The 14,663-nt window shown below is 47.5% G+C and overlaps 1 protein-coding gene across 6 annotated transcripts in view; it reads right to left on the reverse strand.

The window, feature by feature from the left end:
• FARP1 (FERM, ARH/RhoGEF and pleckstrin domain protein 1) overlaps nt 1-14,663 on the reverse strand; it is a 267,299-nt gene that overhangs the window by 37,136 nt on the left and 215,500 nt on the right. For 5 of the 6 annotated variants that reach the window (XM_045810988.2, XM_045810987.2, XM_045810986.2 and 2 more), the window contains 3 exons: nt 7,128-7,315; nt 5,623-5,712; nt 4,435-4,568 (listed from right to left, as the gene is read on the reverse strand). In XM_045810988.2, coding sequence (XP_045666944.2) covers nt 4,435-4,568; nt 5,623-5,712; nt 7,128-7,315 — 412 coding nt within the window. The remainder of the gene's footprint in view (nt 1-4,434; nt 4,569-5,622; nt 5,713-7,127; nt 7,316-14,663) is intronic. The other variant, XM_087865037.1, reaches the window with a different exon arrangement.

Raw genomic sequence — 14,663 nt, forward strand, 5'->3', positions numbered from 1 at the left:
CCCGTTTCCTTGTTTCCGAAGAAACAGGGTAGGCTGGGCTTTGGCCAGGATGGAGCAGTCGAACAGTCTCGGGCGTGTTTCCTCAGGAGAATGCAGCATGTGGATACGGACAGGTGTGTTCACCGAGCCGGGGTTCAGCCTCATCGTGCAGGAAAATGTCCTGGTTAATTGTTCTGCCCTAAGACCTCCCACTGATGATGGAGGCAGAGGACAACCTAACATAGAACTGCAAAGGAAAGGCCTGGCGGCTGTGTCACTGAAGTGCCAGATTTGGGGGAATTTTAGGTGCACAGTAAACTTTAGATTTTTTTTTCCCATTAACAATAGTCATTTAAAATAGTATCGCTCGGGGCGCCTGGGTGGCTCAGTCGGTCAAGCGTCTGCCTTTGGCACAGTTCATGATCCCGGGGTCCCAGGATGGAGCCCCACATCGGGCTTCCTGCTCAGTGGGGGGCCTGCTTCTCCCTCTGACCCTCCCCCCTCTCGTGCTCTCTCCCAACTCTCTCTCAAATAAATAGATAAAATCATAAAAATAAAATAGTATCATTGGGGGCACCTAGGTGGCTTAGCCGGTCAAGCGTCTGCCTTTGGCTCAGGTCATGATCTCAGGGTCCTGAGATCGAGCCCCACAAATAATTAAAATCGTAAAAAACAAAACAAAACAAAACAAAAAAACCCAAAAACAGTGTCACTGAATAAAGTCTGGAGTTTAGTTAACTTTGCCATGTGAGTTTCTGAGTTTGGACGGATGTGCGTGGTGACAGAGGAAGCTGACGTTAAGGGAAGGGCAGGCATGAAGGCTATGCAGAAACTCTGTTGTCGTGGCAACTTGTCTCTAAATCTAAAATTATTTCAAAATAAAGTTAATGTAAAAAATGATCAGCTCCCCCCGCCTTTCTGTGGATGGGGCAGAGCACTAAGCCCTTCACAAACACCGTCTCATTCGGTCCGTGTAACAGCCCTAGAGGTGGAGACTGCACGGCGTGGTGACAGATGAGGCATGAAGCTCCGCGAGGGCCCGGGTAGCCGGACAGAGACGGCGGCTGGCGTTGTGGCCACAAGTGTGGACCCGGTCAGGATGCAGCCACCCCAGTCTGCGCCAGCCAGCCCGGGCTTCCCGCATCACAGACAATACACACGTACATTCACACCTATACACCTACTTCTGTGTGGCCCAAAGGTCAGGAATCAGTGTGAAGTCCTTTTCTCAATGACGCCTCTGTGTTCCACTCTCCTCCTTAAACATATTCACTCCCGGGCTGCCTTTGCTGTGCACACATCAACGGCCCAGATGTTGTTCGAGGCCAGAACTGGCCAATGATGCCCTGCGGCCCATGTGCCATGTGGCCCACTCATCCGTGGCCTGGCCCTCCTTCTCCATGCCTGCCTCCCCCGAGACTTCAAGCCCCCAGCAGGCAAAGCCTCACACTCACACACTAGGCTCGCCCGCTCGCCCGCCCGCTCGCCTGTGCCCGCCTGCGCTCATTCACAAGCCAAAATGCAAGTCAAAGAATCCGTGAATCCTAGGTTTGTCAGAAGAACTCCCTATCAGTTGCTCTAGAAAACGTGTCCATCACCGTCATCTCAAGAAGTACACGTTTCTGGAACTCCTCCCAATGTTCTGCTTCAGGAGAGCTGCAGGGGGATGGGCAATCTGTGTTTTTTCAAAACTCCCCCACCCCCAGGTGACCCCGATGCACTGCCAGACTTGGGGTTCCGCCCAACAGATAAATACCTTCTAAAAGCAGTCAACTCTGCTCAAGAAACCCCAAGGTGGAGGAGCTCACTGCCTCATAAGGCAGCCTCTCATTGCTAAGTGTTAGTGTTAGGAAATCCTTCTCTATATTTAGACACGACGTGCCTCTTTGGAAACGTACTGTTTAAATTTTGTGCCCTGGTACAGCTACGAAGACACTCCCTTTTCACATGACCAGCCGAAAGAGAGCCAACATATATTCTAAAATCTTCTCTCTTCTAGGACAAATGCCCGTAGTTCCAACACCTTTTTTTCTTTTTTAAAATGAAATGCATTCTCTTATTATCCTAGTTCAAATGTGAAGCTCAGAATGGGGCCCAGTGTTCTGAAGGAGCCCCGAGCCTTGAAGGTTTCATTTGTCATGCTCGAGCCTCTTTTGTGTCTAGGACAGTCGGGACAAGGGTTGCTGACCTTGGCTATCCACTGGAGTCACCGGGGAAGCTTGAGGGACTCCTGGCGCTTAGGCCCTACTGCTCCGAGACGCCAGGGTTACTGGTCGGGGTCTGGCTGGTTGTCCAGACTTTTTTTAAAGGTTCTAGGTGATTGGAAGGAGCAGCCAGTGTTGACGGCCACAGAGACGACGCCGGGCCCTCTCCGTGTTACTCTAGTGGCTCACGCTGACACTCATTCACCCAGCCCTTTGGCCTTGAACCCCTGCCAGGCAGGTCTTCCTCATCATGCACTTGAGGAAATGACTCGCTGAACTTAACCGCAGACTTCTACATTTACTCCTGATAAACGCCATCAGTTGTTGCATGGACATATCGTGTCCTTGAGCGGCATCTGTTCTCTTGCTCGCTTTGAGTCTTCTGCAATGTAAAACATGAATAAAATTACAGTTCTTTGAAAGAAACTCCACTGAAAATCCTCTGGGAAATAAACGCTAGCAGCTGCTTTTTAGGCAATTGGATGTTCTTCCGCAGTGAAGGGCCGGATGCTAAAAATTTATGGGCACAGATAAATCCAAGAGCATGGCATTTATTCCTAAGTTCTCTGTGGCGGCAGGACCCAGCTGAAGCCACCATGCTGGGCTGCCAGGGCCCTGCTGGTGACATAGCCTATGTGTGACCTCTCCAACATTACTGAGGTCAACTGCCATTATTTCAGTGGACCAAAGCTGCTAGAGCGACACCAACTCGAGATGCTCTGAGCCTACGAGAGGACTTAAGTCTGTATTAATACACACCCCACTGGCCGCGGAGCTGTGAACTCATTGCTCCAAGGCTCTGAGTTCGGACTCCCCTAGGAAAGCATCATTGAGCTTTGTAGGAATGACGAGGCAACATAATACGGCAGAACGCAACGAAAGCTTCCAAGCAAACTTTGGGAGGTAAAATAAGAAGTTAGATCCTACAGAATCTTTTTTTCATTTTGAAAAGCGGCACCTCTCTTACATTCACAAAACCAACCTAGAGTAAGACTCTCAAGTGGGGGTTCCAATCTTTCCCCATTTTCATTGAGGCTGTTGCTCGGTGCTGGCTGCGCTCCCCTCCCTGGGGCCACCTTGGCCAAGCCTCCCACCTCCTCCTATCGCAGGGCGAGAACTGCATGCAAATTATCCTCCAGCACACACATGGCCAGACACCCCAGCACGTTCCCTTCACGACACAGAAGAGCAGCCCCGCGAACCCGTTCAGCTGACACTTGAATCCCATGGTCTGGGATCAGCTGGGGCGAGACCACCTCATCCACGGCTCCCTCAGGCCCCCAGTCGCTAAATGCCCCGAGATCACTTTAAAGCAAATTCTCCCCTACAGTGAGGATACAGTATACAACGGCGTCCACCCCTGCCAAAAACAGAGATGCCTCTTGCTATTTTTCTCCCGGAATTTTTAAATGCAATGTTTAGTAGAGAGTGAATCCCCAAATGTCTACATAGAATAGTCTTAAAAAAAAAGAAAAACAATAACAATAACAACAACAACAACAAAAACCCTAAGAATTTTCTGTAAAGGTTCTACTTCAGGGAAGGGCACACTGGATTTTGCACCCTCCGGCACACAAAGCATTCCCCACCCTTCTGCACCACGCTCTGCTTCCTCCCAGAGTGCTGTGCTACTCAGTATTGAATGACAGACTCCACTGGTTACTCTGAGCCAGTCTATTCATGGACATTTAGATCACGTGCAGTCTTTTAATTCTAACATGGCGGCCTCTGTCCTCTGTCATTTCATATTAGAAATGCATCCCTAAGATCGATTCCTAGAAGTGGGATTCAAGGTGCAAGGGTGCAGTACATCAGGCCCTACGTTTTTCCAAGCACTTCTTCAACACTGTGTGATATAAATCTGAAAACTGCATGAGACATACAGATACTTCACAAAGGACTATAAAGCAAGCATCAGTGAACTACCACCAACACCCCTGAAAGTCCCTCCATATGCCTCTATTCCTTCAAGCCCACATCGGCTTTCCAGAAGCACTTCCCTTCTTTCTTTTGTGACATTCACTTACTTATAAGAAAACATGGATTCTGAAGAATTGTAAACCAAAGGGAACAAAAATCCAGGATGAGTTCTAAATACACACAGAATTTACCTGAAAACCATTTTAAGGTTGGTTCATCTTAAGCCGGGTTCTTGCCTTTATCTTTGGGCATGACAGCTGTGTAGAAGGAAGCTCGAGGGAGAGAGGAGGGCATGGGGACACGTGTGATTGTGAAACGTAATTGTGCTCACCACAGGGCTAGTCGTTGTTCAGTTTCCTTGAGAAAACTTGTATGAAATTTGTGCAAAGGTTCAAAATTCGGGAATATGAGACTTTTCAAGGCTTCGGGCATGGCGTCCTCTTTGCTCACCGTGCTCTGAAACCACTGGAATAAAAAGAGGACACAAAGGGACACATGGATGGTGGCAATTCGTCAGAAATAACGGCGCAGCCCAGTGTGCCTGGAGGACACAGGGCCTTCCTGTGGAATCTGGGCGCAGTCAGGAGCACCAGGGGCTCCTGGGCCCTGCCGCTTTTCCCTGCTTCCGTCCGCCGGGGTCAGACGCACCCAGCTCCTTCTCAGGGCTTCCCACAACGTGCCAGCAGCGGGTTGCTGAGGCCAGGAGAAATTTTGGAAATGGGCAGCTACCTCAAATCAGAACTCGCACTCTGGCCAACTCACCGGGTCATCGCTGATTTAGACCACCGCTCACCCTCTGGTTTGACCCTTTAGGAACATCGATCTCTGCTCCTCTGTGAAAATGCTGAGCACAGAGGAGGCTGCACCAGCGAGAGGAAGCCACTGCCCTCACACACAGCTACTCGTCCCGCTGCGGTGAGGCGGGGCCGTCCCACAGCGTTCACCGAGCACCTGCTCGGGGCGGCTGCCAGTCACACCCCAGAGGCACAGAAGCCCTGCGATTCCTACTGACCTCCAGTGGCTAGTTCTTTCCCAGAATCCAGGGGTCATAAAGATTTCTTCAATGCTTTGAATTTGTTTCCAAGTCTGAATAGGACTGATAAAAAATAATAAAAGGCAGTCTTCTGGCAGATTTGCTGATGTGGCTCAATTTATTACCAAGGCTAAAACGAGGCTTCTGTTCACCTCCGGGGTCTTCCTGAGCAAAAGTAGCTACATTTGATGCCGGGCAGCACGCGAACGGCTCTGCCTTGGTGCAAAGCAGGCAGTAAAAGGTTTCATTTTAATTTTCTCCACTTTAGAAACTTCCTTCCTTTGCACTTAATCACAATTACAAAAATTTTTACAGCGCATGTTCCAAATTAAATATACTATTACCATCTCATTTCTATAACCCAAATCCTTTTAATTGCAGTCAGAGAGCCCAACATTTAATTAGATCCAGCTTCTCTCTGAAAGCCCCCCTAGGAGGTGAAATAAACTACATCACTGAATGCTTCAGGGGAAATGCTACACATACCGAAGTGATGACCTCAAGATCCTTCAGATACGTCCTTTCTGTGGTGGATACTTCCTTAGCGATGAAGTACGCCTTGTCCGTGGGGAATTTCTGCAAAATCCACAGAAGAAACAAGCAGCGATAATAATCGTGGAGCGTAAGTCTCTAAGAATGTCCTGATTAAAGCGTTGTGTCGCTAATTTACCATCTTTTGTTAACGGGGCTCCAGGCTAAAAAGCCTCTTCCTGTTCTTCTGAGGAACTAGGAGGAGAGAACGGATTCCCAGGATGAGGAAAGAGCCTGGGAATGCTTCCTTCCACATAAATCTTGCCCTCAGTCAAAGGCCTGCCATGAGTGTGTTCGTCACCGCGGAGGACTATTCATTCAAAACTGGGCATCCGAAAATCTAACCAACTAGTAAAGTATCAGAGCAAGGAAGTCTTCCAGGAAATCAAAGAAACAGAAACCACAGCGGCCTTTGTCCCGGGAGCCGGGGGCCGGCGGTGTTGGCGGATGGGAAACGGAAGCTAGGCTGTCCGTGGAAATACACGGTGGCTGAGCTAAGGGGACGAAGTGAAAGCAGCTGGTGACACCACCGTGACTCGGTTCCCTGAAGTCCATCGCTTAGGTGAACAGACACCTCTCTGCAGCGAGCCAGCCACGGGTTTGCTTTCTCTTTCAACAGTAAGTGAAAGGCAGTCATTGTTGCTGGCCTTGCTAGGTTGCACGAGAGTCCGCCCGATTCCACCTTCGGGGATACGCACGAGAGCAATGGAATCGGAGACGCGGACACCCAGATGCCCGTGTTCCTGGCAGCAGCATTCGAGACAGCCAAACGGAGTGAGCAACCCACCTGTCCACCAACAGACAGGTGCATCCCCACACCGTGCTCTACCTACGATGGGATGGGACTCAACTTTTTTTTTTTTTTTTAAGATTTTATTTATTTATTTGACAGAGATAGAGACAGCCAGCGAGAGAGGGAACACAAGCAGGGGGAGTGGGAGAGGAAGAAGCAGGCTCCCAGTGGAGGAGCCTGATGTGGGGCTCGATCCCAGGGATCCGGGATCACGCCCTGAGCCGAAGGCAGACGCTTAATGACTGAGCTACCCAGGCGCCCCGGGATGGGACTCAACCTTAAAAGAGAAACTCTGACCCATGCTACAAGGTGGCTGAACCTTGAGGAAATAACGCTAAATCAAAGAAGTCCGGCACAAAATGACGAATACCGTCGGATTCCTCCTGTATGAGGTACCTAAGCAGTCGAATCCACAGAGACAAAAAGCAGAACGGTGGTTGCCGGGGGCTGGGGAAAGGGGATGGATGGAGAATTCCTGCTTCATGGGGACAGTTTCAATTTGGAACGGTGAGAAAGTTCTGGAGATGGGTGGTGACCAGTTATACAACACTGTGAATGTACTTAACGTCACTGAGCAGTGTGCTTAGCCATGGTTCAAATGGCAGGTTAGTATACTACTGCAGTTAAAGAAGAAAAAAGTAACGCGTGTGCACGCAGGTCCCCGCACCTTTCTCCGGCCTTCCTCCTCGTCGTCGGTGCGTGGGCACGCCTGGTCGTTCAGCAGCGGGCTGACCAAGGGGGAGGCCTGCTTGGTGTCGGGGCTCAGGTTGGGAGACAAGATCACACTGGCGGGCACAGCTCCTCCCTGGGAGTTGATGGACAGCTCTGAAAGGTGAGGGCTACCAGTCAGGGAGCCTATTGGGGGATGAGAAGTATTAGAGAGAAAGAAAAAAAAAAGTAATTCCTTCTGGGACCGGATTGCTACTTACAATTTCCCCCCATATCAAATCTTTAGAACCTTGACTACCATTCTGCACATCGAATGTGCTTCACGATTTTCTAGTTTTTTTCTCTGAGTTGCGGCTGCCATACCATAGTATGAATGGGTCAATGGAGCCAGAGTTCTGTGATTGAGAAGGCAGAGAACTCTGCTCAGGGAATGTTCAGAAGCATAGTGGATCCCCGAACGGGACCTTCTTCTCCTTACTACTGCCTTAGCGTCTACGAATTATTCCAGAAAGACAGTGTCTATACCGACAGGAGGCACGAGAAAGGACTAGGAAAAATAGAGCTATTCTAAAAAGAGACTAAATGACTGATGTACCCAGGACAGACTACACCTTGTAACAACGAGCCGCAGCGAGGGAAAGGATGAGCAGCTAACTCCCCATTCTACCAAGAACAGAAGCAAGCTTATTATACCTGGTGACGGCATTCCATGTTTCTCTCACTGTTTGGGACAGAAACACTAGCACGACATGCAAAGCTGGAGGTTATTACATTATCACAATTCCCCTTGATGAGTCAAAAAGTGACAGGTCATTAATGATTCCTCTGCAAAGGATACATTAAATAATATGAAAACGTATCATTACCCATTATACGTTAGCCAAAGGACAGGACGTGTACGTGCAATGTTTTGCCAACAGAATTTTGCGAGTCTCCAAACCTCAAGCCGTTGCAGCCAACCGGGACGTTTCAGAATATACTCCTACCTGCGTGTTTTCACCTAACACATTTATAATTCTAACACAGATTTGCTAGGGGATAGCGCGAGGGTAAACAAAGTCCAAGGGGCCTGCAGTCCCGTCTGTTACCATCATTAAGGAAAGACGATGTAAAATGCTCTCTCATTCTCCAAAGTGCAGTTTCAGCTCATGGCTATTCCGCACACTGACAAGGATCTCGGAGAGAAAGGTGAAGTGCCGTTCTCTGGGCATACCCCGTTCTCTTGACAGCTATCCTCTCCCTCTGGATTCATCCATATCCACTTTGAAATTACAAGATGGGATGGCCTAGAATGGAGGGTGGTGAACTTGATCACAGGAGGAATGAACCAACCGTGAGAAACCACCAGCCCCCGCCCCGTCCCAGCTAGCGCTGTCGCCAACACGTGCGGGGAAAGCTAGCACACCCGGAAGAAGAGCAAAAAAGCAGACGTCCTGCTACAGGGCTATGGGTCAGGACAACAATCCCTGAAGAATGAGATCTGAAAAACGTGAGCAAGATTAAAGAGGTTTGCGTTTTAAAAATCTCTCCATGGAAATCCTGGCATTTTTAATACGCATCATTGAGACAAAGTCCTGGTGTTAGACAAAGACCCACACGCCCCACACACCACCAGACCCAGTGAAACCCGGAGAAAAAGGCCAGAAATTGCTTCACAAATGTCAATTTTATTGACACTAGTGCACAACCGAGTACAATGATTTCGAAAGAATTGGAACTTGTCAAATAGAAATAGTGACAACAGTTAGAACTGCTAATGTTTCAAGGTACTACACTATTCTCTTCTTAAAAAAAAAAATCACAAAAAGGAAAAGTGTCATCACTACAAATAGGAAATAGAAAAGAGAAATTCTGGCAGTCTAGAGATTCAAACATTTCATGCATTTGTGAGTCACTGTATCAAAGTCGCTTTTTTATTTGTCCACCATGATCTGGCAAAATGTGGGGCTTACCTTCAGCTCTCACGCTCTGCGTGAGGTCAGGTGAGGCAGTTCTAAGTGAGAGCATGCGGGGCCTCGGTTTTGCAGTGATGTGGAGAAAAAGCACTCACCTCATCAGTGAGAGTTGGAGCCAAAAATAAAAAGCAGTTAGAAGGCTGGCTTGTAGGAGGAGTGGGGGGGTAGGGTGGGGAAACAGTACCAGTCAGGCCCTGGACAGCATGCAGCAGCAGATAAAAAACCACCTGCCCCACTGGGAGGGAGACAATGCAGGTGGCCCCTGTCAAGCACAAGCATTTCCACCCTCCAAAGGTCAAAAGCTATTGCCCTGTGAAGTACCCTGGGGACACTTCTAACTTAGTAGACTGAAAGAAGGAGAAAACAGACCAGGGTTCCAGGAGACGTCTGCCCTGCCAAGAGGGCAGGGCACATTTCAAAGAAAATAGCCATCTAGAAGAGTCCACACTGGACCACGTCTGAGACACGATTCAGAAAATGGGACAACGGCAGTGAACTTCATGACAACCCATGTTCCTAGGTCGAGGAAAGGGCATCCCTGGGTCAGCCACAGGTTGCTGGGGGACAACTTGCTGCAGTCACTCACGTAGCCCAAAGATGTGGGTGACCAGCAACTTTACACGTGCAACACACAGACTCGGGGAATGACCAACATTAGAGCTGCCAATTTCCGTTTCTAGAGTGGCTCCTTCCACTAGCTTTGGGTCTACTCCTAGGGCCTGAGAAAGGAAGGCTGATGGGTGTATTTAACAGTAGGACCGATAAATCAATAAATACCAAGCAGCCCAGTCTAGAAATCTGTCTGCAATTCTAAGGGGAAAGTCCAAACTCTGAAGTTCAAGTTTGCTCATTTAAGCTGTGTGATGGAGAGTAGCCCCCTTCTCCCCTTGCAAGAGAAAGTACTTGAGACTTTGAAAATTTATGGGTGACATGGCCCAAACCAAACTACGTAGCTCATTTACCATTCAGCAATCAGTGAGATATGCTGATAGTCAGTAGAATTTGGCAGCTTGATGAGAAATTAAAATGCTCTTTGACTCTGAGCCAGAGTGCTGTGACGATTGTCTGTACAAAGTGGTGTCCACGTACGGTCCACCCTCGGGCAGGTGTGAAGAGCTGGATCTTAAAACGTCTATGGTTAACAGTTACTCAAACTACATGTAACCAATTTTCAATGAAGTAGTCCATTCCACAAACAAACAGGGTTGTTCTGTACGATAAAACCAGCCCGCTTACCTACGTAGCCTTATCAAGCCTGTTCAAATTAAGCAGCCGGTCACCTGCTTTGAAGGCACAGCCCCAGGTGACGAGAAGAGGACATTGCGACTGATGTTCACGGCTACTCGTGAACTCATTAATGCCTGGGTATTTTTTATCTTTTTTTTTTTCCTCTGTGACAAACAGACACAAAGTAATTTCTTTCAGCAATGGGCTCTATCTAGGTGAATAATGTCAGGGGATCTTTTGAGAAAGCACCTGCATATTAAGGCAACAGGTGGAAAGTAGTTTTAAGAGATTATAAAAGATCAGTTATACTCCAAAAATCTGGAAGCTTCGGATTCCTTTAAAAATTATTTCTTCCTATTTCCAGAAATTGCCCTGCATTTTGTTATTTCCAGTTAGATTTTCAGTAACACTCAAACCCTCTACCTCTTCCAAATGATTTCATGCCCCTCCCCCACGGTCCCCCCTCCCTGCCATTAACCCGAATCAAGAGGGTGGAGTTTATGTCACCCCCATGGACTGGAAATGCCATCATGAATACTGCTCTCAAGAGAGGCATTTCTGGTAATTGCTTTTAAAAATCCTTTTAAATGTACACATTCTCATGGCACAAACAATTACGGAACTTCAAATTAGCACGGCTATATTTATGGATTCAATTTATCACCTAGCTGAAAATCTGGCTTAGCTTCTCTTTTTAATGTAAAATACATTCATAATTCTTCTCTCCTGGCTGCTCTGGGGAAGCGCTGCAGTCTCACCCACACTCTAGCATCTCCTGACCAGCCCCTTGTCAGTGGCCCGTCAACAGCGGCAACGTGGTTTATAACCAACGAGCCAACCTCAACGCTCATCGCCCCCCTTTTTGGGATCGGACACAGCTGCATCGTAACCTCCTCTGACTATATTAAGGCTTAAGAACAGATTCATGCATGTCTGGGAAACGAGAATTTCGATTCTATTTTCTAAGTAACAGAAAATGGCATTTCGAATACTTAGCTGTACCTGTCCTGTATTTTAAATTGGTCAGTACCTTGGTAATCTTAGTTTTAATTAGCTAAGTTGTTTTTCCTGTTAAGTGTTTAGAAAACCTGATAATCCTTTTAAAAATAGTCACCCATAGCAGGCTTGTGAAATATGTAACTATTTGAGGATACAGATTGCCTTTTCAATTCCTCTTTTCAAAATTTTAATAAGTGCAATTAGAACAGCATGCTGATTCTTCAACATTCCCCCCAAAGTTACCTGGCAAGCTTCTAGATGCCACTCACCTATCGTGATTTGTCTTCTGGTATTTGGTTCTAAAATACAGATTTTTCTCTCTACATACCCAGAATATGTTCCAAAGGCACATGCAGGAAACTCATTACAGATGTAGGTTTTCATGGATCTTTAAAAAGGCTCTTTTTAAAACCATCATCTCCCTCCAAAAAAGAATACAATGACCTCTCTCTGGAGATTGTCTGCATCTGAAAACCAGTTATCAAAAAAAGGTCAGTACTGAGCTGGAAAATGGGTTCTCTAACGAACGGACAGGATTCGCTACTGGGATAACTCAGCTGGGTTCCCCCACAATGGAATATCTGGAAAAAGCGGACAATGCTTTATTAAAATTACAAGGCGCCGCAAGAAAAACTAGTTTACAGGATTACCAATCCTGGTGGTGCTGTCCTCTTCTTGATAACGGAGGGTGTGGAGGGTCATGTGTGTATGTGCTGCTTATTCTCAGACTGAGGTTCTTTAGACAAAGTTTTACAAGCAGCTAAGCATCAACTTCGGTGTTCATCGTCCAGCAACTCAGAAAAGCAACCACAGTGCAACTTGCAGGGAAAGAAAAAGAGAAACGCCTACCAAGGGAGCAATGACAGAGAATGTTCTAGTGTGCTCTTAAGAAAAGAGAAAGGAGAATTTCTCTCTCTTCAAACGTGGTGGGGGTGGGGGTGGGGGTGGGGGTGGGGGCAGCGTCTGGGTTAGGGAACATGATGCTTCGTACCCATGAAAAATACCATCTTGTACTCAGGACAAAGCTTTCGCCGTCAGTGGGAAAGAACAGTTACAATTGACAGTTTTTACAGCAAGATACCTGTTAGGACAAGTCAAAGCCTCTTCAGCTGAGATTAACAAGAAATATTAATATCGTGCATAGACGGTTACAGGACTTCGGCCTTCCATGCTGAAAGAGCCACCAAGCTCATTGTTATTGGCGAAGCCAGCACCCCTCCCGGTGGCATAAATCCATGCTTTACTGCGGTGATGCACTCTCAGGCCATGGAGAGGAGATGAAACCAGACAGTATCTGTGACAGCCTACATTTTGGGGACACATCAAAACAAGTAACAGCTTACTAGTCATGAGTAGCCAAGTGGGGCTGAGCGGGGCAGGGTCTTCTCTACGTTCCCCCCAGCCCCTGCACGCAAACACCCAACTCAATTCCCTTACAGAAACCAACTATGGAAAACGCTCTACCCCCATCTGAAAGGATGGTCCCAATCAAAACATGAAGCCAACCCGTTGGTTAGATGTCTGAGCTCCCCTACGTAAGCTGCGGCCACAGATACGCTCTGTTTCCAGGAGACCTCTCCCCCAACTACAGTGATCCTGTTCGCTTCCAAAGACTCCCCGCCCCCCATGCATACACAGTACAAAATGCAGGCTCATTAGAAGACGAAACCAGAAAAGTGAAGGTTCTTTAGACCTCATTTAAACCTCATTTGCCTTCTATTCCCCCCCTCAGTGAAACAGGGGATGACCCCGGCATGCCTCCGTGTTAAAGCTTGCTGTTTAGTGAACAGGATCACTGTAATTCTAGAGGAAACAGGTATTCCAAGTACAAACTGGTATTTAGCAGTGTAAAAAAAAAAAAAAAAAGACATCGGACAGTGCTCCAAAAATGCAGGGAACAGAAGGGCCACCATGCTCTGAGGATAAAGACAGAACATTGGGGAGGGGGGAAAGCTTTTTTCTTCTAGATAGGTACATGCTGACAAACAGTGCATACAATGGAACAACAGAAAAATGTTTTCTCAAATTTATTAAACAAATGACAAAAATGAGAATGAAGTCCCCAGCCTTTTCCGTTTTAAAATTTGGTGTATTAGACATTTTTAATAAAATATTTTATCTATAGTATTAAATATACACACAGAAAGAACAGAAGGGAACTAGATTAATAATATAGGCCAAGCTTGTGAAGTCTGGTTAGTCAGGTGTTCACGGCAACCTTCCAGGCAGAAATGGGGTGGGGAGCGTGAGGGACTGGCTCCACTGGGCACGGAGCTGTGTGTGGAAAGAGCAGGTGCGTGGTCTTCACCACTATCTTTGGTCTCTCTCTACATCACTGCAGGCAGAGTGACAAATTCTTTATTTCCTACAAAGGGACTTTGAGGCCCGGGAAAAAGGAGCCCTTAGCCTAGTTTCATGAGCCAGAAAGCCTGTCCGTGAGTAACGACACACCAGTCACACCACCGCGGGCTCCAAAATGAACCTTCTCCTGTTTCCTATTTGAGAGCCAGTTAACAACACAAACTCGTACGAGAGCGGAACACTGCCAGCAGACTCCCTGTCCCACTACCACCTCCACCTCTTACCCGAAAGGAGGAGGAGTCAATCACTGCTCGATGCCTTTTACTGCACGCACACACGCACAGTCCTCACTCCATCCTTAGCGCCCCTGGTTTGTGCTGCATTTGGCAACGATTTGCCATTACCCTTCAATATGCTGAGACCGCTGCCCCCGGGCCAGCGGCAAGCCCCAGGATCTTCCAGTGCCCATCCTGTGATGGCATTAATGGCACCAGCCTTGCAGTTAACCTTTTAAACTAGCTCTCAGCTGTAGATCACCCGTCCCGTGTCAACAGCTGGTTTTTTAATCCTCCCTGCTTTCAGGTATAAAGCCACCCCAAGGCATTCCAGGGGAACCTGACCAAGAACCCATACAAAGACACAGAGGAGCGGCCTTCCCCTGGGAGCGACACCAGAGGCCGAAAAGATGCCACAGGCTGTTTCCAGGCGAAGCTGAGGTGTCTGCAGTCAGTCTACTCTGAAATGATCCTGAACAAATCAGTCTATTCAATTCTGAAAGCTTTCAGGAAAAGAAGATTTTTCTCACTTCCTCCCCAGCTCCCACCAGGGGATGCTGAACTGCTTTCACCAGAAGAGAAGAAAAAGTTCCTTGTGCTAGAAGTGTCATTCATGGTGTTTTTTTTTTTTTTTTTTTTTTTGGAATGATGCATTATTTATTTATTTATTTTTTGGTCAAAACAAGACTGCACCCACCACCTCCCAAACATACATGGGATACAAATGAGCATCTGCGACTTCTGTTCATAGGGGAATTACTTGGAAATCTGTAGGTC

The sequence above is a fragment of the Ursus americanus genome, chromosome 10, assembly GCF_024610735.1.
Source record: "Ursus americanus isolate L20-20 chromosome 10, mUrsAme1.1.p, whole genome shotgun sequence".
NCBI classification, from domain to species: Eukaryota; Metazoa; Chordata; class Mammalia; order Carnivora; family Ursidae; genus Ursus; species Ursus americanus.